At 34.9% G+C, this 26,935-nt stretch overlaps 1 protein-coding gene across 2 annotated transcripts in view; it reads left to right on the forward strand.

Moving 5' to 3' along the window:
- LOC149785304 (acyl-CoA synthetase short-chain family member 3, mitochondrial-like) overlaps nucleotides 1–23,866 on the forward strand; it is an 88,278-nt gene extending 64,412 nt beyond the window's left edge. The window contains exons 16-19 of one of the 2 annotated variants that reach the window (XR_016425382.1): nucleotides 946–1,121; nucleotides 14,230–14,344; nucleotides 15,485–15,585; nucleotides 17,619–23,866. Coding sequence is in view for 1 of the 2 variants with exons in the window: in XM_089979196.1 (XP_089835322.1) it covers nucleotides 946–1,121; nucleotides 14,230–14,316 (263 nt within the window). In the remaining variant the exon portion in view is untranslated. The remainder of the gene's footprint in view (nucleotides 1–945; nucleotides 1,122–14,229; nucleotides 14,345–15,484; nucleotides 15,586–17,618) is intronic. The other variant, XM_089979196.1, reaches the window with a different exon arrangement.
- Nucleotides 23,867–26,935: the final 3,069 nt, after the last annotated feature.

The raw sequence follows: 26,935 nt of genomic DNA on the forward strand, positions 1-26,935 counted from the left end.
ATATTCTGGAAACTTGATTTGATTGGCAAATAAAGAAAATCAAGCCCCATATTCTGGAAACATTTTGAATAAGAAATGCAAGTGAAAACTCCATATTGCATAATTGGAGGTGACACTTGAAATATCCAAACATGATTGAAGGAAACTTATATGTGCTGCTGGAGGAAATGTTTTAAGGTCATCCTCATTTCAGTTACAGAACCTTGAGATTGAGATTTGTGCTTGAGAAGTTTCAAGAATATGGTCATAAGTCATCTTACCTGCATCAATAAATGGGAATATCAGAATATCTGTTTTCTAACAGTGGTGATGGAATCAGTTTACTGAATATACTCATTTATAGTCATGGCAAACTGCAGACGACATTGACCCTGAGCTGCAGTAGCATAACACACCAGCAGACCAGGATCTATATTATTTGTTCTACTGATTTCTCCTAACATTTAGCATGGATGCTGATCTGCCATTTTGCAGTAGCAGATCTGGATCTATGTGGTTTGCATTTGAATCGGACTTTTAAGCGAGGATATATGGTAAAAGTTCTGTGTTGAAGTTATTACTAGTTTGATACACTTACAGCACATCATAATGTGATGCACGTGTGAAGCTGTGTGTTCTGCAGAACCCTTGTTTATATTAAAACATCTTCAAATGATGATGTTTAGCCTTCTTAATCTGAAAGTTCACAGCTGTAGAGATCTATTAACTTAATGAATCTTGTAATAGCTGTTGCTTAGCAACATCCAAAAGATACATGTGGTGTAGATGTATCAGAGAGAAATTTGGTGGAAAACGATTTGATATTTTAGTTTAGTTTGTTATTTTCTTCTTGAAAAGTTGCAATATGTACCTTTTATTGGACAGTATGTCTTTATAAGATTTATTTTGTTAGTTGCAGAAGGAACCATTATTTGTATTGTCCTTAAAAGAATTTTCATCATCTAGGAGTAAAGTTGTCAGATGAAGAAGTAGTGCAGATTGTCATCAAGCATGTACGAGAGGTTATTGGTCCTGTTGCCAGTTTCAAGCTTGCTGTTCTTGTTCCAAAGCTACCTAAAACACGTTCAGGAAAAATTGCCCGCAATACCATTGCTGCAATGGCTGCTGGGAAGCCTTTTAAGGTCAGTTTTGGATCATTTGAGTAAAGTAAATTATTTCATCCTTTTTTATGTAGTCAACTATGAGACAAAGAAAACTCTTTTTATTAGCCAACCAAAAAGGCAGAGCATAATGTCATAATGTCCATCAATTTGTCTGTAATCTTTTCTATTTCTGCACAAAAACTTAAATTTTTGCACCATTTAAAACTTGACCAAACTTTTGTGGATGACTTGATTTTTGGTTAAGAAAAGAGTCAGTTGATTTGTGGGTTAAACCATACCCATGCCTAAATTTCTCCATGATCTGATTAATTTTAGGAAATAAATTTCACCACATCACAAATGCAGCCTACCCAGAAAGATCTAAATGCCCATCTGTATAACATATAGACCAAAAAAAATCCTTACACATTACCTCCCTTTGCCACCATTAGGCAGCTGCTCATCATCCAGATATTTATCAGTTTAAGCTGCATCATCTGTCATACTGTATGATCTGTGTTATACTGCATCATCTGTCATACTGTATGATCTGTGTTATACTGTATGATCTGTCATATTGTCTGTATTATGTCATACTGTATGTTCTATGTCATACTGTATATTCTATGTCATATTGTATGATCTGTCATACTGTATGTTCTATGCCATACTGTATGATCTATGTTATATGTATGATCTATGTTATACTGTATATGTCATACTGTATGATCTATGTTATACTATATGATCTATGTCATACTGTATGATCTTTCATACTTTATAATCTATGTCATACTGTATGTTCTGTCATACTGTATGATCTATTACTTACTGTATGATCTTTCATACTGTATATTCTATGTCATACTGTATGATCTTTGTCATACTGTGTTATATGTCATACTGTATGATCTATGTCTTACTGTATGATCTTTCATACTGTATGTACTATGTCATACTGTATGATCTTTGTCATACTGTATGTTATATGTCATACTGTATGATCTATGTCTTACTGTATCATCTTTCATACTGTATGTTCTATGTCATACTGTATGATCTATGTCATACTATATGATCTACATGTTATTGGTATTTTCAGCATGTTGAAATACTTATTTTGTGAACTTCATATTCTTTGCTGCCTTTCCATGCACCCATTTACACAATATAAAATAAATGGAATGGTGGACAGGTGGACCATATGCACCTCTGGCTGGACTGACAGGTGAACTGCATATATGATATTAAGCATACAAAGAACTAATAGAGGTAGTGTCAACTCTTTAATCAACTATTTAGCATTATAAAACAGTACATATACATCTTTGGCATTCCTTGGGTCTCACCCTCCACTGCATGAGGTTAGTAGTGGTAAGATGGTAGAGAAGCATGCAGTAACTATGAGGCGGAATTGCCAGTCTGACTGATGTCAGGGCCAAATGGCCAACATGCCCTGTCTATGAGGCAGAATTGCCAGTATGACTGATGTCCAGGCAGAATTGCCAATGTTTTGAGGCGGACTTGCCAGTATGACTGACTGACATAACTGTTAAGGCAGAATTGCCGCTGTATTGAGGCAGAGTCGCCACAACTTGTTATGTCTGTAAGTCGAGTGGATTGGGGACAGAACGCCCAAATGACGCTGCATGACGAGTAATGGAACTGCAGTAGTATGCAGCGGAGAGCCCCAAGGAGCGGATAGATATGGACAAGAAGTACCCGCAGTTCTGTTAAAATAAGCATGAAAATCACTATCAATATAAGCAATTATGTATATGAAATGAACAATTGCCATACTAAGAATTATACAACAGTGAATCATCATAAATGGATACTACTGCAAGAACCCGTGCCAAGGTATGACTATTCCGGGGTCTATGCCTGCACACCATGTTATGGTGATACCAAGACTGAAGTCACATTATATCTAGAGTGGAGTTGTAATTGAGTCTGTGATGCAAGAATCTGTATGCAAGTCATATATGACGAAACTTGCACTGCAATGTTCCCGGCTTGTTTTCCATTGGGGGCTGATGTATAAATAAAGTAAAGTTTCCACAAACTGCCATCAAATTACTCTGCAGACACATATACAGTTCATGTAGTTCAATACTGAAGTCAGATGCATATAACCGATTGCAGTGCACATGCAGTAAACTGATTAAATTAGAAACCAACTAGATACACCAAAGAACATTAGTAAACACAATGCTTAACGCCACCCAGTAGCCATGAATCTGATGATCCACCTCTGCAGAACACAGTAAACACACTACTGGTGCAAAACACACCTCACCGATGACTGAATCTGATGATCACACTACATTAGAAAACTAAAGAAAAGAACACGCACAATTAAACACTTAGAACAATACACAGAATCTGCTTATTCCCTTCCCAGAATAACTCCATGTAAAGAATCTGAATGATCACCTCTGAAAGAATACACTGACACACGAACTAGCCTATTTGAGAACACACATACATCCATCAGATGCACTTCTCCGAGAGAAAGGCTTAATTGAAAATGCTGCTATGGCGTTACATCATCTATGAATGGGTAGATCCACACATGGCCTGCTGTGCTTGCAGAATGGCATCATTCGAGGTCCTGATATAACGTAAATAAGAATCTGAAGTCCAACGGCCTAGCATTTTAACAAGGTGGTCCTCAATCCCAGCATTTGCTGCTGTAGTGGCGGCCCCATCCGAAAGGAGTGCCCATTGAATTTGCCTTGTGGATAGCCTAGTACGTGCAGGAGCAAACGTAGCTTCTCCAAAAACACTGATCTAGAAAGTGGATTAATACCATCTGTAGTAAATAGTGGGTCCGAAGGTCTAAGACAACCCATCCTGCTGTGGAGCGCTAGGTACTCGCGCATAGCCTGTAAAGGGCACGTACAGTTATGCACTGCAAAAAGTCTGATCTGCACACCATACCGGAATGGACCAGCCTTTGACGCTCTCAACATTAAAATCCCATTAGAATTATCTGCAGAAATAGTAAAGTCAATAATATGCAAGTACTCCATATCCATAGCTGATGTCACCATAAATTCGTCACAACATAAGAAGGCAAAGAAAGCTAGTGAAGATGCAGCAAGCAACATACCATCCACCCAGCGACTAAAGAAACCTTTTTGAAGCAAGGTGCACATGCATGCCAATATATCGAAGGTAATGGGTAACCTTGAGTTAGGTGCATTATTCTGCAATTTCTTCACACCCCACAATACCATTTGCAATCTTGGACAGCACGAATATGACTGGCCATCAAGGGGGTGCTGTATGCCATGTTTTACACAGAAATACTTCACGCCACACAAATACAGCTTGATAGATGCATATCGAATACCAATACTCTTGAAGCAATATGCCGCAAAAGCAACAAGGGCATCCTCATCAATTGGTCCTGAAGGTTGATGACTCCTATGATCCCAGCGACCCAACATGTCCAAAAAATGACTGAAGGTTTTCCAACCCAAAAAATAGACCGCTTGCGTCCGTGGGCTATGTACTGCTTGTAGTAACCTGTCCACAGTTTTGTTTAGTAGAATATCAGTTCCTCCAAGACTGGGCATGGGTGAGGAGTTCTTTCTGCAGTTGGAGCCAGATGCCAGAATTTTTCCATCTGAAAACAAGAGAGAGCATCTGCAATGAGGTTATCTTTCCCTGGGACATATTCAGCTAGAATTTCACAACAATATTGTGCTGATATCCAAGTTAAACGCCTGAGCAGTTTCATTATCATGGAAGACTTAGATCGATGCTTCATAATTATCTCGACTGTACTGATGTTGTCACAATTGAACAAAATTTCGTTTCCTCTGCCACATATGGCCCCTTATATGTGCTGCAACTACAATGGGGTAAATTTCCAGCAGGGCCATTGACAACTTGTCTGTGCCTAATACGTCTAAATTATCTGGCCACGATCCTTGGAACCATTTGCCTTGGAAAAAACCACCAAATCTGAGAGTTGATGCTGCATCAGTAAAGAGCTCAAAATCTGTAGCAACCGTAATATTAGAATCCAAGAGAAAAGAAACTCCATTCCATTGAGCCATAAAATCACCCCACATCTTTAGATCCATTCTACATTCGCTATTTATTTTTACATGATGATTCAATTCGGTGGTGGTTGTTGACAAGGATATTAGATAGGATGTGCATGACCAACCTGGGGCGATCACTCGACATGCATAATGTAAATGGCCTACCAGACTCAGCAATTCCCTCTTCGTACAAGATTTCCTTTGCTGGAAAGTTTTAAGCAGTGCAGCTAATCTGCTCAACTTATCTTGTGGCAATCTAGATTCCATTTTTTCAGAGTCCAGAATTATACCCAAGTATTCCATGACTGGTGACAGTCCTAAAGTCTTGTGGGAAGCAATTGGAATAGATAACCTATTGAAAATCAATGTGATTGAAGCCATTGTTCTTTCAGCTGGAAAACCAGGCTCATCAATGGACAAAAAATCATCCAGTAAATGCAAAAAATGTGTGATACCATAATTATGTTGAGCTATCCATGCAGTTGCTCTGGATAGTGTATCGAAAATCTTAGGACTACTTCTACTACCAAATACTAACTTAGTGTAGAAATAATATTGTTTTCTCCACTGGACACCATATAGAGGCCACAATGTTGGGAGTATGGGAATTAGCTTGAATGCATCAGTAATATCAGTCTTACACATGTTAGCACCCATTCCTAACTGCACCAGAATGTGAATAGCATCATCTATTTTTACGTAGGAGAGTGAAAAATCCTCTTTGCTGATTAAGGCATTGATACTTTCATGCTCAAGTGAACTGTGCGGTGCCGACAGATCTACTATAAGTCTGTACTTGCCAGAATATTTGCTTTGTATTACGTCCAGGGGGCTAATCCGGAATACAGGAAATGGTGGACTTTCAAAAGGGCCTATGAGGTAATTCTTGGAGAGCTCGTACTCAAGTAATACATCAACTACATCGGGTTGTGATGTCACTGATACCAAATTTTTACACATGAATGGAGAAGTCGGCTGATGCGAAATTCCTGTATGAAAACCATAGCAGAGACCATTTATAAGATAATCCACAAATTCTTGATCCGGATGGTGTTGCAATTCTTCTTGCAATCTAGTGATGTTGATTGGTGTGGTTGCCTGAAATGTGACCGCTATCTCCTGATTTAGTCATTGAGGTTTTGTAGGTGGCAGTACCTGCTTAGTCATCAGGTCGCACTTGAGCTGTGAATGAGTTTTTTTGCAAGTCAAGCACACGTGTGCATTACTACAGTTTGCTCGGAAACATCCATTTGTGCCATTGAAATTATTACATATTTCTTTCCCTAAGTGTAATATCCTTCTCCGACCTTGTCTATCTATTGGAATCTGTCTATTCATTGAAGGACCTTGCCTTGGTTGACTAATTGCTGTCTGCAGAGCAAGGTGACAGAAATCTGAATCATGAGCAAAACTTCGGCAATGCTGACATGGAACAACCTTGTAAACACCTATTAGATGTCCCTGCTAACCCAATGGCAACTCTTTTCTGGTTGACATGATAAATAAAATAATTATGCTCTTGACCAAAGTAATATCATTCTTGCATCGTTGGTGCAACAAACAGTGTTTCTGGAAGGATGAACTTTTTGGGAAGATAGTCCACATGATGTCAGACAACTCAGTGGTGGTGGCCTTCCTTCACAAATTATGTGTGGCAGCTGGGCACGAACCAAATCATGCAGCTGTTGTGATCTGGTCTGGGACTTTCTGCATTGTTGTGCCCATTTGGAGATAACCATCCTGATTAGGTATATCCCCAGCAGGCTCAATGTCCTGTCTGACCTGCTTTTTGAGATTGAATCAGACCTTTAACACCAAGTGGTTTGTCGATCTGTTGGTCTTTCATTACAAACTGCCCACCTTCATCTTTCCTTTCATGGATCCAGAAGCCTGGGTTCGGTGTAGGCCTTGTGGTTATCTACTCCTTCCCTGCAATTGATATGTAAAGGATGGAAGCAATGCAAGACCTGGTACTCACACTTAAGCACTACTTGAAGTGCAGGAAGAAGGGTCGTGGGGTCCATCAGTGTATCTTTCTTCCAGTGAAAGACAGGAAAGTTGATATATCCCCTCAAGGTCTAGCGTCTTGGCTTAAATGGGTAATATGCCTGGCATACTATTTGATCTCAGATATACTTCATGAAGATTTATGCTCACATGGATCTCTATAAGCCTCACATTCTGGTGTAGCATTTCAGTAGAAAACTTAATAGAAGCCATTAGCTTTTAGGCACAGTCAATCGCCTCAAGCTTTTACCTGTGTGAGCTTGCTTCACAGAGACAAACTGATTCTGGTGGGCCTAGTGACTTAAGCCCAGACTGCCTCCAGACCAGTTTGATATCAGCACAATCTACACATGGATGTGAGTTTTGCAGGATTTGCCCATGCGTTTGCTTGGTAGGGAAACGTTGTTCTTTTACCTTATCTGGGTGCTGTTGTCATGGTTTATATAAACATCAATTGTGCTGCCCTCCTTTTAGGATAATGGTTTATCCTTCATATATGGATCTTAACCATTATTTTTCCGTTGAAGGGTGGCTATGGTAAAGGTAAGATGCTCATGCATTTCCTCCTCCTATGACATATTCTCCTGATGCTAATATAATTGGGGAATGTCAATAGAGAAAGGAGAGTTTTTGGGAAGTTATGCTTCTTCAAGAAGATATACCTGATCATATTGTAACATTTGGAGGGGTATGGGCTAACTTGTGTAAATGTAATAATAAATTTCAAGAATGCTCAAAGCCAGGACCTTTTTATTTTAACTATGAAATTGTGATAGGATGCTTAATACAAGAAATATCACTAAAACATGAATGTATGTCTTTGATTACATGTAACATATGCAATACACAAATGTTATAATATGCTTACCTTCATAACCTTAACGTAATCATTCAGCGAGAAATGGACGACCCATGGAGTAAGTATTTTGAAAGTTAACCCTAAATTCTTAGTGTGACACAATATTACTTTTTTATTAAGCTTGAATCAATAGCAGTGAATTGAATTTGTTTGAATTGAATTGATTCCTATTGTTGTACTATATATATGTAATTCCAGTCTGTTTTTGAGAATAAAGAAATTAAAATTTGTAGACTTGTCTTATTTTTATAAGTATCTATGAGCTTTTTAATGCCATCCAATAAAGTTGTAATTATAACTACCTCAATACAGTGCTCTTTTATGTGGTGGAGAGATGTTGATAGAGGCGCTAATGTTGACAGCTATCTCCCGAATTTCGAATTTCAATCCTATTTATACTCTTTGGAAAGTAGTCGTGTGATGTAAATGTAACCAATCATTGCTTGTCCAGGATGCCGAACAGGTCTGATAGTGCCGAACATATACTTTACAACCAGCGACACAAACTGAGGGTTAATATACAATTTAACTATCATCACTTGTCCGTTTAAACTCTGTCATTAGCAAATATATAAACATTACGTATTATGTCGTGTCCATCAAACGTCAGCGTACTTGAAATCGTAACCAAGACAGGAAGTCTTGCATATTTTGGCAAGCAATACCTATATAGATCACCCACCAGCAATTTTTTAATGACGGATAGAAATGAGGCCTATACCCATGATTTGAAGAAAGAAAAAAACAATTATTAGACCAATTGGGAAATTTTGAGTTGAATGCTAAATATGGGGCTTTTACATCACTTAGAAATATTTCTCAATGAGGGTAGTGGCTACTTATAGGAATTTTGGAAATTGGACCATCCAAAATTCCTTTCTATAAACACTTCATTATTGGCCATCTCTTTCCATCTGGTAGATAATGTACAAACATTGGATTTGCAAAGCTGCCTGTGGTATGGTTAGTTCATCCATGGCCATTCCAAAGTTTAGGGCCATTATTGTTTACATTGAAATGTGTTGGAAATTAGTCAGCTTTAAACTGTATTTTTATACTTTGAAATGTGTAGAAATCTATTTGGCTTTAAGCAGTACTTGTATTCATTGGAATATGTTGAAAATTATTTGACAATAAACAAAAATTGTATACATTGGAATGTGTTGTAAATTGCTCGACTTTAAACCATAATTGTATAAATTGGAATGTGTTGGAAATTATTTGGCTTTAAACAATGATTGTATATATTGGAATATATTGGAAATTGTTTGGCTTTAAATTATAATTGTATACATTGGATTTATTTGAGAAAATTTCCTAAGTTAGAAATAGTTGGTTCTTTGTTGTGAGCCATGGAAATGTGTACCCCTACCCACACTGAATGGCCATAGCAGAAAAATTCCTGTAATGAGAAATTTTTAACAAATCCTGTAAGAAAAAGATTGTATAGGTTGACATGAGAGTTATTAGTAAGGGTTATGAAAATGAATAGACTTATTAAAGTTACTGGCATTTGATCATGCCACATTATAAAGCTGTCAAATGTTACACTTAGCAGTATTTCAGCCATATTGAGATTCAAATTAAAAGTCAAGAATAGAGGAGTATTGTCAAATGGTGTCTGACAAAATGGATCAACATAAAGGAGTCCAAAAATGCAACAGATTGGAAGAGAGAGTGCACTTATTCATTAAGGTGAGTTGACTACAAATATAATGATGAGGACCATGACAAATTAAAGCATGTAGGAAAAAGCGGAAATTGAACAGCAAACTAAACTAGTTGTAAGCATGTTTGAGAAAAGAAGACAGAATTAATGTATTGACAGAAATAGTATATCAGTTCCAAGACATTTTGGAAAGGAAATATACATACCCTATATGCTCACTTACAAGTCCAATCCAGCTGCTGTCACATAATGCACCTGCAGATCAGGTTCTGTGTTTGTTCTACTGATTGTTCCTAATAAACTGCATAGATCCAGATTTGCAAACACATTATGCAATGGCATATCTGGGTCTATACAGTTTGCAGTTCAACCTGGCTTATAAGCGAGCATATACAGTACAAGTTCTTGACGAATGATAAAATTAAATTGTACTTTTTAAAGAAAATTATATCACTTGTACTGTAGTAATAGCCATTATGAATTGTGTATTTTCAAAAATAAGAGGAAACTTGTACAGTTTTTATGGAAACAAATACAGTTGCGTAAGATAAAATGTGGAATATGGATCATGCGACACACTTATGTGATGAACTACTATAAAGTGAACTGAATTTACATCATAATGATTTTCTTGTGTATTGATAATGTAGTCTTCTTAGAGAAAAATTTGCAGTATGCTTTGTTTGACATGCTTCACTGAGACATATTCCATATACTCAGCAAAATCAGTTGGGTGTGAAAAGTAGGTTACTGTGAACCCCTTTTGCTTGTTAGGAGCAGAATCTTCTATGATGAATGTTTCAATTTTCACGAGTCTACATGCAAGAGTGTCAGAAAAATTTAGCAAAACTTAATGTTGACACCTATGCTAACTGTGCCACTGGAAAAGTGATACCCTTATCCAGCCTGTCTTTACAGCCTACACATAAACTTCATCCTTTCATCTACTGAAGTAAAAAGTGTCTTAAAATAAGTTTCAAAGACAGTTGTTTTGTGAGAAATTAGTTCCAGACCTCCCATTTTGACCATTTTCTACTACTGCAATGGACTATAATATATATTTGTGGCAGTACTTTATTAAACATCGTTGATGTCATTAAGTTTTGAGTCTGGCTGTTCATAATAGATTTGTATGGTAAAAATATGGACACATGTCTACACCATGCTTCCAGGAGTTATTGTGGCTTCTTTTGTAAGTTTAAATGGTTGTGTTTGAATTAATTTATTTTGTTTCTAAAATATGAGGCCTGTTAGTCACTGAATTGTATTAAAAATAGAAGTAAACGTGAAACTAAGTTACAAATTCAGAGAATAGTTCAAAGAATTATTCGCTCACTACAGGTTTCAATGATTGCCATCAGACCTAAAATGACATTACGAAAATGTTTAAGGAAACTCACTAACTCAAAACAAATTCTGAAAAATGAATAAGAGTTAGAACACATTATGTCAGTGTACTGTATCCATAATTCCATGAAGTTTCTCAACAGTTGCATAGATATTTTATTAAATCCACATCTATTTAAAAAAAGAATGCTTTCAGTTTACAGATGAAATAAAGTTTTTTTGTCAGTACCTTCACCCAATACAAAGTTGCATTAAAACCCAAAAGAATCTGAATCCTTTGTGTTTCAAAATTTCCAGAATTTTTGTGGCACATCAACCTTCCAGTTTTTTTTTGTTGAACATCATTTGTGTATTTTAATGTTATGGTTTTATTGTGTTCATCAGAAAAAACAGCCTTCAATTTTTTATATATTTCAGATTAATTGTACATTAATATTCAACATTATTCATATAATGACACATTATTGGATCAGACATCAATATTAAGTGTCATTTTTGTGATTTAATTTCATGTTTTGTAGTGTGTTCATCAGCAAATACAAACTAAGATTTTTCCATTTCTCAGATTGTATTACGCATTAAAATTCATATTTAATTACATGTATTTGGATCAGATATCGGTGCATTTCATATATCCTGCTCTCTCCTGATGCAATGGAAACATTTGATTCAACAGAAACCTTGCAACTTTAATGTGTTCTTAGTTGAGTTTTTATTAAGAGAAGTTTTGTTTTATAAGCAGGAGGTATATTTGTGTTTACTCTGACTTCTATTATTTAGTTTTAAAATGTTTAATATAATTTTATGTGAAAGAGATTGTAATGAAGGTAATAATAATTAAGTATAATTGTTTGAAGAATAATTTCATGGTTGTGCCAGTCAGTTTTACAAAATTTTATTCTAGTATACTCCCAAGGGGAGTTTGCCATATTTGAGGTATATACTGCAGCAACAGGAAGTAAAATTGCTGCCATTATTCATTGAGCTGCGATCTTATGTCATAATTATAGTGTAGAAATGAGGTAAAAGATATCCTAGATGTTTTCTTGTCACAGCTACTGAGCAACATTTTGCAAACTCCCCAATGAGTAAAGCAGTGAATTAGCATAAATTCAATGATCAAGACCACTTACTGAAGCAAGAAAAATGGAATTTGCCTAATAACTTTAATTCTAAGCCATATATCTGGACCAAAGTTTGTGGAGGGGATGCACTTTATGGAAGAGACCTGTTGATTTTGGGGTCTAAAGGTTGATGGTCAGAATCATTGTGACTCAGAGAAAAATTGGCTTTGCAAAATAACTTTTGTTCTAGAGTAAGTTCCCTGACCATACTTTGTGGCTGGCTTGCACTTAGGGTAATAAAGAAACCTTTAGATTCTGAGATGTTAAAGTCAGAGGTCACAGTGATGGCTAGTCTAATCTTATAAGAAAATAATGGTTTCTGCTTGTGACATGGAACTAAATGTTCAAGACTGCATACATTGACCAAACATTTCAGTCACTGGGCACATAGGTCAATAATTTCCAGAGTACACTTGACCCTGCAAATGCCTCTATAGAGTACCATTAAACATGGAATGGGTGTATGCTATACTGGTACCCTACTAATACCTCCATAGAGCACCATTAAACATGGATTGGGTGTATGCTATACCCTGCTAACACCTCCATAGAGGATTATTAAACAGAGAGTGTATGCTAAACCCTACTCATGCCTCCACAGAGGACCAATAAACATGGAGTGAGTATATAGTATACCCTGCAAATGCCTCAACAGAAGACTATTCAATATGGAGTGGGTGTATAATGTGCCATTTGTGGTACTTGTGTTTACATTTAAAACAACAATTAGCTTTGCGAATTTGTAGGGAAGTCAGGATTATCAGATGCATTAACATTTTCAAATTAAAACCACAGATGGTACTGAAGAAAATAAATCTCCAAATAAGGACCATAGATAGGACAGATAAGTGCTAGTTTTAGTAGATTGTAGATCAGTCTGAACTCAGTTGATAATTGAAAAGTATTGCACGGTATTGTCTTTGGTTTAAAATAAAAAACTTTGCTGAAAATATCACTGGGGAAAGAAACCTTAGCCATGGAAATTTATTATTCTGTAAGAAATTGAACTTCAGGATTAATAGTATGACGTGGTCCAAAAGTGTATTAGATTTTCTCTCAGACTGGGAGCAGATAGTTTTGAGGTCATTGCTTATTTTGGTTAACTATATACAACTAAGAGATTTATGCTTACCTATTTCAGAATAGAGCAATTTGTTATATGTATTTAATTGTTTGTTAGCTTTAACAAAATATTTATACATGCTCTAGCAATGTAACATTGTATGATGGACTTGACATTGTCTAAATTGAGTTCATTTCTGCTTGACCTGATTGACTTTTTTAATTTAATTTTATGTAAACAACTAATAGCTAAATTATTCTCTGTGTGTATGGGTATAATATCAGGATTATTATTAATAGAAGTAAATATGTTTATTTGGATCAGGTATTGGAAATTCCTAAGTGAATTTTACAGGTTATGGTTTTGATTTTGTAAATATCAGGATCATTATAGAAGGTTATTTTCCTTTAGGCAATGTGTTTTTTAAAAATTGCTAATTGTGACCTGAGGTCAAGTAGAGAACTATATAATCTTGTAATTGTGAGGACTTGGTCATTCATGCTTTAACATGTAGCACTTTAAAGTTTTATTATGTTGTGACCAGTTGGGCTGAATTTTATTTCTTCAAATTATTGAATTCAGATGATTATTTTCTCTGGAAATACAAAAGTGCTCTGATAACATTCTTAGATAGAGACATTCACTGGAATTTATACTGAATTCAAACCTGGAATTATATTACTGTGATTCAACAAATTACTGTTGGCACATGAACACTCTATAAGCTATAACAAACACATCATCGCCTTCCGTTTTGGATTTCTTCAGGACTTGTACTGAGTTTTATTTGGGACTTTAAATTACTATGATTTGTGTCTGTAATTCTTGGATTATTTTTGGATTTAATTTGCAATGCCATAAGTTCTTTTTTCTCATTTTCAATTTGTATTCTTGGGAAATAAATTATTTTTAAACTTTACAAAGCTTCTTTCACTATTTTCTGTTACTTATTTTAAGAGCATAGGATTGTAACAAATTTACATTTTTGTTTGTAGATATTTATTGACAGGTTTATTTCAGATTCCAGTGACAATTGAAGATGAGTCAGTGTATCCAGCCATCAAATTGGCACTCCAGAAGATAGGATATGCCAAAGATCCACAATAGCCATTTATTGTCTGCTAGTGCTAATCAGGTATGAACAATGCCTATCAGCTATGAACACTGACATTATATGTATGCTAGTGCTAATCAGGTATGAACACTGCCGATCAGCTATGAACAGACTTTCTGTCTCTCTGTTAGTGCTGATCAGGTATGAACACTGCCTATCAGGTATGAACACTGACTTTCTGTGTATGTTAGTGCTAATCAGGTATGAACACTATCAGTTATGAACACTTGAGTTTCTGTCTCTGTTAGTGCTAATCAGGTTTGAACACTGTCTGTCAGCTATGAACAGACTTTCTGTCTCTGTTAGTGCTAATCAGGTATGAACACTGCCTATCAGGTATGAACACTGACTTTATGTCTCTGTTGGTGCTAATGCACCTGTGGCCTAGTGGTTAAAGCATCCTCCTCAGATGTGGGAAGTTGTGGGTTCACACCCTGGCCAAGTCATACCAAAGACTTAAATGGTACTAACAGCTGCCTCGCTTGGCATGCAGCATTAAGAGGTTAGTGTTAGGACTGGTCGGCCTGGTGTCGGGATAATGTGACTGGGTGGGACATCATGCTACATGTCTGTAGCATGATGCCCCAGTGCTAGACATCACTATAAACTGTCACACTGCGGACATCATAGCAATATGACTGAAAAATTGTTAAAGCTACGTTAAAAATCTAAATCACACAGTTAGTGCTAATCAGGTATGAACACTGCCTATCAGCTATTAACTCTGATTTTCTGTCTCTGTTAGAGCTAATCAGGTATGAATACTGAGTTTCTGTCTCTGTTAGTGAAAATCAGGTATGACCACTGTCTATCAGGTCTGAACACTGACTTTCTGTGTCTGCTAGTGCTAATCAGGTATGAACACAGACTTTGTCTCTGTTAGTGCTAATCAAGTATTAACACTGACATTCTGTCTCTGTTAGTGCTAATCAGGTATGAACATGACTCTTGTCTTCCCAAGCTGTTTCATACCCATTAAAAATAATTATGTCAACATGGATTTGAAGTATTTGCTTCCATTAGTCTATTGACAAAATTAGTCCATCAATTTAAATACCCATGAAAAAATAATTTGTTACCAAAACCATGAAAATAGAACCCCATTAAAATAAATGATACTAGAGTAATTTGCATGCTTTTTCATGACTTTTGTATTTTCAGCTACTTATTCAATACACCCTCAATATCTTAGATCCTATGTCACTGATGCTTTTGAAAATAGACACTTCTGGACTAGTCTAAATCAGCTATAGCAAAATTAGGTCAGTATTACCTAATTTGCATACTGTAATTAAGTGAATTTTGTATTTTCAGCTGTTCATTCATTACACCATCAACATCTTGGACCCTGTTTCATCTACAAATGAAAATAAATATGTAAATACATCCAGACAATAAAATGGATATACTTAAAGTAGCTCATTGTGACCTAATATGCATAGTTAAGTAACTTCTGTACATTCAGTTGTTCATTCATTGCACCTTCAATATCTTGGACCCAATTTCACCCACATCCATGAAAATTGATATGTCAATAAATCTTGACGAAAGTCTGTTAGAGCTTCTGTTTAATTATGTTCTCTTGCAAACTCTTCTCTTAGTGAAACAAAATTTGCATGATTTGGTTGCAGCCAGCTACCTTTCTGAGGTGTTATCTTTTGTCAGCTAATAGTCTGTCAGGTAGAATTGTAACAGCCTGCCATGCATAATTGACACCTAATGATGCTTTACTAAATGTAGCCCTGATATCCTGTAACATCTCAATCAAAATGACCAATGTACTTTATTCATGGTGACACGTGTCTAAAAACCTGCCATTTCATTCAAATATCTGATCTACGTTAGTTTTTTTCTTCATAGTTTAGCTCCCCGTAGTGTTAAGATAACTTATTGTTGATTCGTACACATAATTTTCGTTCATCATGAAAGTGAAATAAATTTACATGGGTAGGTTACATGGGTAGGTTACATGGGTAGGTCTAAAGAGAATTTCATGCTGTTTGATTTGATGTTTTATTCAGGGCCAAGTGTAATGATGCAGGAACTCGACAGTAATCATCTTTTCCATCTATCTATCCATTCACACTTCTTGCAACTGCCAATGCTCTGCAACCCTTACACATAATTTGCTGCCATTTGGTGGGTTCCATAATTTATACAGCAGATCCTTGTAACCAGCACAGGGAACACTCAATATATTTTTATACAGTTTTGTGATTTCATTGTCTGTTAGAGCTAGATGTGTCTCTGACTGTATATTGTCTCATTGATTCTATTTTAGATAATTAACTGGGATGTTGTTTGGCACCAGCATAGTTCAAGAACCATTCCACATGTTTTTGATGCAGTTTAGAAGGATTTTCATCTCAGACATGCATATGCTTTTATGGGTTTTGTCTCATCAGCTCTATTTTGGACAGGGTTATTTCCCTTGTCAGGCAAATTCTTGTCTTTACATAGAAACTTGGAATGTTGCTTACAGTTATCATAGTTCAAGAACCATTAAACAGATTCTTTTGGAATTCTTTAATAATTTTATTTGTGATACAATGTATGCCTTTTCTGTGTTTTGTTTGGTCTGCATCATTCAGAGTTATGGTCTTTGTCAGTCAACTTGCATCTTTACATGGGATTTTGCTAACAATGATTAAACCTTGAAGGAGTCGATTTCAAACATTCCACTTCACTATTTAGATACATCATGACTCCTGAATGCCCATCTTCTAACCTTGGTTTCCTAAAACAGGTTGCACCTTTGAGCAAATTGTAAATGAGTGGCACCTCTTGATATCCACTTAGCACTAACAGCTCCAGTTTAGGGAAAGTCTGTGGAGAAGTACCTTCATAAATACTTATATATATATATATATATATATATATATATATATATATATATATATACACTACAGTACATCTTTTAGTCTTCCATTTGTTTATTTCTCGATATTAAATATTATTTAGGGGCCCCAGGTAACTGAGTGGCCTTAGGTGCTCACCTTTATAGATCACTCACATCTCACCTTTGTTTGTGTGCGTTCAAGTATCAGCTCAGCCAATGTATGTGGGAAAACTTCCCATAGGGCGGTTGTTATTCCTAAACCAGATATTTTGGGCATAATGTATAGCCTATCGTGTGTACTGAAAAACTACAACTGATACTAAATTTGCAAAACGGCGAGACATATAAGACTCTGTGTCTAATATGTTTGTACATGTTACTATTAATTTACCACCATTACACTGTTATCCCCACATTTGATACATTTCAGTATGAAACTTCAAATTTTTATTTCAGATTCCACCTACAGTTGATGAAGATTTTGATTTTAAAAATAAGTTTAATGCAGAACTGAATTTTACAATGACACAGATTAGTAGAAACCACAAATGATTAAAAAGACATTTTGTGCACTTTTATCAGGAAAATGTCGGATTCAGTGTAATAAAAAGGTATTAATGGAAGGTAAGAAATTGTTACTAGTAACAGAAAGAGATATGAAAGTGTCTTTTTACCTTATGAATGTTAGAATGTTTTGAATCAGGGAAAGTAACCAGTAGCTAACCAAGAAAAGCAGCATGATCTTTTCAAAAGCTGATCTAACATCATGACTGTGTCAGCCATGACCAATAGAAATTGAATGATAGTTAGTTTTGCCATTATCAGTGTCACATCAAATTACAGCTCACGTTTTTAGCTGAAAACTTTTCTCATCAACTCTGTGTAGTACAATTTTATCTTTTAAATGTTTCTGTCGATTTTTTTATTTTTATAATCAAGAATCAGTTTTACTATATACTGATATAAATGTTCAGGAACAGGAGAGCAAAGTTTGCCTCATGATCAGGGTCGTTGATGAAGAAAAACTTATTTTATGCTCCACTTACAACTCTGTGTAGTACAATTTTATCTTTTAAATGTTTCTGTCGATTTGTTTATTTTTATAATCAAGAATCAGTTTTACTATATACTGATATAAATGTTCAGGAACAGGAGAGCAAAGTTAGCCTCCCGATATTAATGATCAGGGTCATTGATGAAGAAAAACTTATTTTATGCTCCACTTGTTTATTTGTGAAGCAAAAACTATATAAATTAGGATACCAAGATAAATGCTCAGGAATATTTGTGTAAAATAAATTCCATGATATTAAAAATCAGGATTATTGATGACACTTATTTTATGCTCCATTTTTTTTAATTTGTGAAGCAAAAACTGTATAAATTGGGATACCCAGATAATGCTCAGGAATGTGTGTAAAATAAGTTCCATGATATTAGTATGTTGTAATTAGGATTATGAAAAAATAGTTCTACCCATTTGTTTATTTGTGAAGAAAAAACTATGGAGGCATGTTCATTTCTAATGAAAGAAGTTTTGTTGTAATTGTAATTTTTATTCCAGATATGCAGAAGTATAGATTTACACTATGTCCGTCAATCCTTTTGTCCGTAAACATTTTCATTTCCAGAGCATAACTCTCAAGATTGCTTGATATATAATAAATGAGGCCATCCAACTGCCATCATGGCATCCTGTCTTTGATAACAGATAACTGTGAATTCACTTTTGTTTGTAGGGTTATCTGTATTCATGGATAAATTGGTTGATACAAACAATGAAGTTAAAAACCCAGCCAACAATGATCCATCAGTGAAGACAATAGAATCCCCTTCTCCCATTCACAAATTTAAGCATCAACTAAATATTTGCAAATCCATGAAAATTTATATCCAGCCTAATAAATAAATTTACAGTATCTGATGTTGAAGGTCACTTTGCCTTGTTACTGATTGTCCACTTGTAGAGATTTTTGTCTTGCTTGCAAAACACAAGGATAACTTTTCTGATTGTGTCGGCATCATTGTGAAGATTTTGCATTTAGTTTCTTTGACACTGTTGTATATAAAGTCTTGAAGCATGATGGTATAAACACTGCTTATTATGGGTATAAAAAAAAGACAGTAGAAATTTTTTTATGCAACTGCAACAACAGTGTTTTCTCATGGAGCGAAGTTTCTCTGACTCTTTTGTATGTACAATCATGAAACTTGATGGGTTTATTCATCTTAGAGGTACTACTCACCACAGGCAAATGTAGGTCACAATGATCTACATTACATGCTACAGTGATTACATTAGGGTTTTACATTTAGCAGTTTCTCTGTCACAGTTGTAAGTACAGTTATGAAACTTGATGAGTATTCATCTTGGAGGGTACTAATCACCATAAGCAAAAGTAGATCACAGTGATCCACTTTTCACATTTGTAGCTACTTTTCAAGTTTTTGGAGTATGCCACCGCAGATCATGCGATACATAGCATTCTACACAATTTTGTTGCTTTTCTAAGCATTTCCTGTAACCTATGCAAAATAAGATATGTTATTGTAAAAATTAATTATTTATTACTTGCCATCAGATCATAAAACCCTAACATTTTGAAATTAGGGCATCCTTAGTTTTAGCTCACTTCAAAAATAAGCCATGAAATGAATGCATTTTGTATTTGGAAACGAAGCTAGCTCCACAATATCAGGGGCAAAAAAATAATACATTTATTTATATGCATCAGAAGACTGGTAAAGCCAAGAGGTTCTAAAAACACTTTAATCATTGCATTGAGGTTCAGTTACCATGTAGAAAAATATTGATTTTAGAAATCATTACAGGTTTAATTTTGGTCCATTCAGTGATCTTTACAAGAATCTCTTACTGCATTAGCAGTTGACCTAAGTATTTTGTCTCATAAAGGATCCTACCTCAAAAATAGATTATTATAGTAAGTCAAACAAACCAAACTGAATATAGTAAGTCTTTGATAAACATCAGTCACTCAAATAGTTAGCATCTCTTGTAGACTTGCATGTGCCTTTTATGGGTTTAGTTGTGTTTCCATGATTTATGGCCTCCTGATTGTTCATCCTGCTGATTTTTCGTTTCCACAAGATAATTTTTTCAAAATGTTTTGGATATCAACTGAATTTGGCACATAGTTTCAGATCAACAACACTTCGAGCCAGTGTCCAGTGTTCGTTGACATCTCATTTCCAGGAGTTATGGCTCCAGATTGACATCCTCTGGTTTTTAACTTCACCAAGCTTTGTTTCATTTCAGTGAAATTTGAAATGCATTATAACACCAAGCTTCGTTTCATTTCAGTCAGATTTGAAAAGCATTATAACACGGACAAAACCCTAAATGAGCTTAATTTCAAGTGTTTTCATTTAGAAAAACCCATCCTCGTAACATGGCTTTCCATAGCACAAGTTTACTTAGGAATATTACATTTCATGCAGACTTATCATACTCCTTTATATTGATGAGATCTTAAATGAGCTTGATCTTCAGCATTCCACATCATAATTTGGCGATTTATGTCCCCTGAATGTCTATATTTTCTCCAATTTGTTTTCTCCAACAAGTTTTTTTTGGTGTAAGGCCCTGCTGAGCAAAATAGAGAGAGTGGAGTATCGATCACCACTAGCTCTAGTAGTAATAAAAAGAATTCCTGACCAGGGTCCAATAAAGCAGTCATTTTTGCAGCTTACACTTTTGTGAATTTTTGTTTCCTTTCTTTTTTCTTACAAGTTTATATATGTTATGGTATTTACTTGCCAGCTATGTAGATCAAATTTCTACTCATTTGTTGTGATAGAAATATTTTGTACTAGCATCTTATTATGTTTTTTTATGCAGAATAACAAACTTATTTGTTTTTTTGAGGTTTTTTGTATGTTCTTTGACATCATAAATCATAGAATGACTTTTGTAATTACTACTAGTTTTAAGTTTTCAGGTACTGTAAGTCCATTTCTATCTTTTGTAAATTGATTTTGACTTGCAATTTTGAGTGGCTGTGTGCTTTCAACCAGTTGTTCATGTTTCTGTCAATGCTGTGAGGAAACCTGTATTGGACTGGATCTTTACAGTGTCTCATCAAATACAGGTTTTCCACACAACATTGACATGTGCAGTAGAAATCCATATTGTTCAGTGTAAAATAACACATTCATATGATGCAGGATCAACACATATTAATGAGGTGGTCTTTCATGGCTGAGCTTGTTACCCTCTAAAGACTCCATTTCTGGTCTAGTTTTGATCAAACTTGGTAAATAGGCTGAAATAATCAAGATCTTGGTTTATATAAGCAAAATTGATAATGTTTTATTATGAGCAAAATCAAAACATATTAATGAGGTGTTCTTTAATATGACTGCCTGAGCTTCATGACCTTTGAGTCTATTTCTGACCTGATTTTGATCCAACTTGGTAAATAGGCTAATATTGTCTAGCCGTTGGTTAATTTTCATTATAATTCAAGTCCTATGCATATTTTTAAGGAGATCATATATCTTATTGGCTGAGGGTTGTATTACCACTCTAGAGACTATTTTTGATATGATTTTGATCCAACTTGGTAAATATGTGTATGTCATCAAGATCTTGGTTAAATATTATTCAGCATTAATGCATATTGATGACAGTGCTTCAGTTAACTGAACTTGTTAAGACTCTTGCAACTATATTTCTGACAAGAATTTAATCAAACTTGTGAAATAGTCTTTTATTATCAACATATTGGATAAGTTTTAATGTGAACAAGATCTATGTATATTAATAATCATATTTGGTTTGTTAAGCTTGTTACCAGTCAAGAGACCAAATTCTAATTGTTTGTTGCACCACCTTGGTAAATAGCTTATATTGTCATAGACAGGTTCTCAAATAAGCAAAATCTACACATATTAATTAGATACCTTGCATCTGATTGACTCAGATTGTTACCTTGACAGATCTAGAACTGCTGTTTCACATTTGTTTTTTTTATCAGACTTGGTTAATGGGATTATATCATCAAGATTTTGGATGACTTTGATTATGCACATTAATTATTCCATCATCTTTGGAAATAATTTTTTTATAAGGATATAGTATAATAGGTAACACCAGCATGATACGAAGTTTAGAAAATAGTTACATTGGATGGGTTCTTACAGTGTTGGATAAACCTAATTAGCGCATATTATACCATTATCTTTTGAGAGAAAAAAATTTCTGGATAAAGTAAATTTGATAAAAATATCACGCTTTAAAAAGAGGAGATAGTTTACATATATCTCCCACACAGAATGGTCAGGTGTTAAGTTATTGAAGTAGGTGAGCAATGTCTGGCCTATTTGGGCTTCTTGTTTAAGATTTCTTCTCTTTTTATAACATTTATTGCAAACTCAAGCAAAAATGCTGCCATTGATGTCAGTTTGCTATTTCATTTTTATTTATTGTCCTGCCTTATTAAGCAATTAGGTTTGTCTGTTTACCTTATATACTCATGTGTAAGCTCACTAGTAAGTCAACTCTAACTGCAAGCAACATAGATCCTGCTCTGTCAGTGCATTATGTGATGGCAGACCTGGGTTGGTGCAGTTGGACTCAACTTACAGATGAGTATAAACAGTATATCAGTTCATAATGATGTCCTAAGATACAGTCAAGCTTTGAGTAAATGTGAAATGTATAATATTCATTATTTTGCAAATCTCCACATCTTTGGGATATGAAAATTAATATTTATTTGTAATGTTTTGCTCATATTTTATTTTACATATCATTTTTTGCATACCGTTTTAACAATGAAATGAAAATTTATAACCATATAACTGTCAGTCACTTTTGAAGAAAGATCTGTACTTTAATAGACTGATATTCACTTGATTTTATATCTACCTGTAAAATTTATATTTATCAGAATTTACAATTAAAGAACAAAGATAATGTATCCACAGTTGGAACTTGTTGCCATACTTTTCTCTAATTAAAGAATTTACCGTACTTTTTTCTAACTAAATTAGTGTTTGAAAGTGCCAGTGCCTGCATGATAATTAAAACACACGACATGTAGTTTTAGATTCACGTTGCTGTTCAGCATACATTTTCCATTGTGAATAGATGATTTAGTGCTACCTTTTTAGATCATGCAGTGATCGTGTATTGACATCAATTTGCTTCTAACAAGGAATTTCTTTTTACATGCCAACTGAGAGTTGAAGCATATAATGTTATACTCCTGTCCATCCATCCATACATTAACTATAGAATGCAAAGGATGCTTTCGAGTTGGTGACAGGATCACCAGAGGAAGTAAAAGTGCTTTTCATACAATAACTTTAATTCTGATTGACATATACTCATACAATTTTGCAAATAGGTTTTCTCTAGAATGCAGGGAACCCTATGGAATGGTTGGGGGTGCTAAGTCAAAGGTCAAGACCACATTGGCCTGAGAAAGTTAAATATATTCTTTGCAGACAAGTTTTGCTAAGTGAAATTTGTGTGTTATTTCTATCTTTTAGTTCCTCTTAAATGTAATCAACATAAATACAATGTGTATATAAATGTAAATTGTGTCAATCTACCATAACAGCTATGTCTGCAAGCATTTCTCTGAGAACCTAATTAAGTGCCAACTGTGTTTTGATAACTGCCTTTTGGAAGTATTTGTTGTATTGTTGCACTGAATTAAAACATGGCTTCCTTGGTATTATCACATTAATTATGTCTTTTGAATCAAATAAAGGAGGTGGAATAAAGGTAAAGTTAAAAGGTATGCAAATCCTACATACTTAAAATCTAGCTGCCCCAGTCGTACATTGGGCAAACTTCATTTGATCAGTTGAACACGGTTATAAATGTTATTGTGTATGTAAGATAATTAAACTTCCTTAAATTAACCGACTCATTCATATATGTGATCAACGAAAGTAAGGCAACCAAGTGAAATGAATACTTTGTAAAATAAAGAGCTTGTTTTCACAGATATGGACCATTGTGGGCAAGCAAGTTTCTGAGAATTCATGAACTGGTACTTAGATATATCCTCAAGGATGATAAGCAGTTTCACTGTTACTTCCACTGAAATCACTACATCAATATTGTACTAATTTAACAATACAAAAATTGAGTTTCAACATAGATGATTTAAACAAAAGGATTCTTGTTTGGTGGTGTATCGACAGTTAGTCTAGTTCCCTGCTACCTTAACTCCTGACTTGGCATTATACTAATAAATACACTGCTGGAACCAGACTAATCAACAAAACAAAAAACAGTGACGTAATATATAGATGTTTTTGCATACACATGTTTGTTGAAACCAGTTAGAACGATCTTTCACGTGTGGGACATTTTGAAAATAAATGTTATTTATACAGAAAAACTAACGATTTCATTAGAAAAAAAACTCGTTAACAAATATTATTGATGCGATTGTAAAACAGGGATTCAGTTATTAAACAGTTACACAAACACCCACCCCACCCACGTTGTTTTCTCAATTTCTAAGCTGATTTTTTTCCAGCTTTTAGAGGTCCCCTGGATAACTTGTGCCCTCGCTTATAGTGTGGTCTATGTTTGTGGACCCATTGTGCACAAGTTATCGAGGAAGAGGTGTATGTTCCACAGTGTCTTGAGAAGTTTTGTTAACCCAAAAGGGATATCACTGCTGCCAAGTAATTTTTTAGACTTGGACCATCCACCGATTGACCTGGAAGGTCTGACAAACAAAAATGTCATTGTTTCCCACTGGGAATAGGTTCCAGCGACTGCAGCTCAGCCATTACATGTTACAGCCTGAATTGGACTTGCAGTAAGTTTATTCTGTGGCATCGCACACAACATGAAGTCACAACTAAGTTGTAAACAAATGACATTGAACATGGCATAATGAAAGAAAAAAAAATTTCACCAGCATTGACTTATCTGCATCAATGAAGACTCAACCACCCAAGCATGATGGCATGTTTCCAAACTTGGTCCCACTAGATCCAGGATAACTTGACTGTTGCTGAACCTGATCATGCAATGGTTAATGTGGGATCGCCTGCAAGTGATTGCAACAACCGTGGACAGTCACCTGTGTTATAATGTATTCAAGGATTTCATGAAAATGCTCGTGTCATTGAAGACATCTTCATCCACCATTGATTTTTTTCTCCCATGGTTGATGAAGCCCCTGCTGTTGACAGCCTTGATCCAGAGCAGAACGATCTTGTCATGTACGATGATGTGATTCTAGACTGGCAAGACAAACCTACAATATTTTCCTGTTGCCAAAGCACAAAAACACGAAATGTGAACTTGAATATTGCCAATAAAAATTACATGTGACAATAATGATTGGTATGATAATTACAAAAACGTTAACAAATCAACCAGAATTCACAAAAATGTATGTACCATGTAAAACATTTCAATTTTACTATACCACTAAAAAAAAAAAATACCGATGATTTAATTAACTGCAGGATTAAATGGATTCTATATCTTTACAAAATGACAGCTTAAGTGAAAACGGGTCTAAACCAAGTACAACGGGTTGTCATCTAGCAGGTGGATAGTAGAGTTAACCTGTAAGAGATGTTTCCCTTTGTCTATACTGAATATAGAGACAGAAACAATTTTTTGTCTTTCCAGGAGGGTTTGTTGGCAGCAGGGAAAGTCATGCTAATGTAATGCGATCAGATAATTTGACAAAAAGTTGTCACTGAACAAATGCTTTTTTTTGTTGCTACAATTAATGGCCAGCTATCTGATATGTCATGGAGTAAATCTAATTATGTACCACACCAGATTACAATCCACTGATACAAATGAGTACCTGCCAGCTGAAAATAGTTTTATCAAAAGTTAATACTGAAATGAAAGATGTACAATTGTGTAGTAATTGCACTGGCTGGTTTTCAACCTTTTTCAGGCAAAACTAAAGTTACTGAGACATTTTGGTGCTAAGAGTATGTAGTGTAATCGACAACAAGAGCAAAGTGAAGAAAATCCTTATGGTTCAATGATTCTAATTTTACTGTGAGATTTTTATACTTTGAGCTGGTGTGCAAGTTTCATGCTACACATGAGGATCCTGGGTCAAGAGTATCATGCAAGAAATCAATTGAATACTCAAGGTGTGAGAGAGACAGACAGACAAAAAGACAGATCTGCATGAAGTAATTCAAAATATTTATTGTAAAAGCACATAATATAGATATGACAAGGAATAAGTGGTGTACACAAAAATCCCTTACCAAAAGCACAGCTTTCTATGTAAACATTTATAAAATAAAATACTAAAGCAAAATAAATTGAACATAATTCCCCGCCCCAAAAAAAAGCTTCTTTTGAGAAAGGTAAAATGATTTCTATTTAGATCCATCCAAAGAACCACTATTAAACATGTCAATGATTAAAACAAAGTTTTCATATTTAAATTCCATTTAATTACGGAAAGAATTGTGTACATTCAAAAGGAAACAGTTGCACTTTTTATATCAAACTAAAAACTGGACTATTCCAAACTGCAGTATGTCAGCTTGTTAGAAGTACTTGGAAAAAAATAGTTCAAGGTTTGCTTTTACTGACCAAGGACAGCAAAAACAAACATTAAAACAGTATGACCAATCTTACTATTAATTTTTAAGAAATGAAAAACAGTAACATCTTTTAAATTTGAAATAAGAATAATAAAAATGAAATCACTATTTCCCACATTATGGCAAGTATAGATCTTTAATGTCAAGTTTCATTCATACCAATTAAATTTCTTCATTGGTAACTGTCA

This window comes from Sinohyriopsis cumingii, chromosome 13, assembly GCF_028554795.1.
Source record: "Sinohyriopsis cumingii isolate HCF-2022 chromosome 13, ASM2855479v2, whole genome shotgun sequence".
Lineage (NCBI taxonomy): Eukaryota > Metazoa > Mollusca > Bivalvia > Unionida > Unionidae > Sinohyriopsis > Sinohyriopsis cumingii.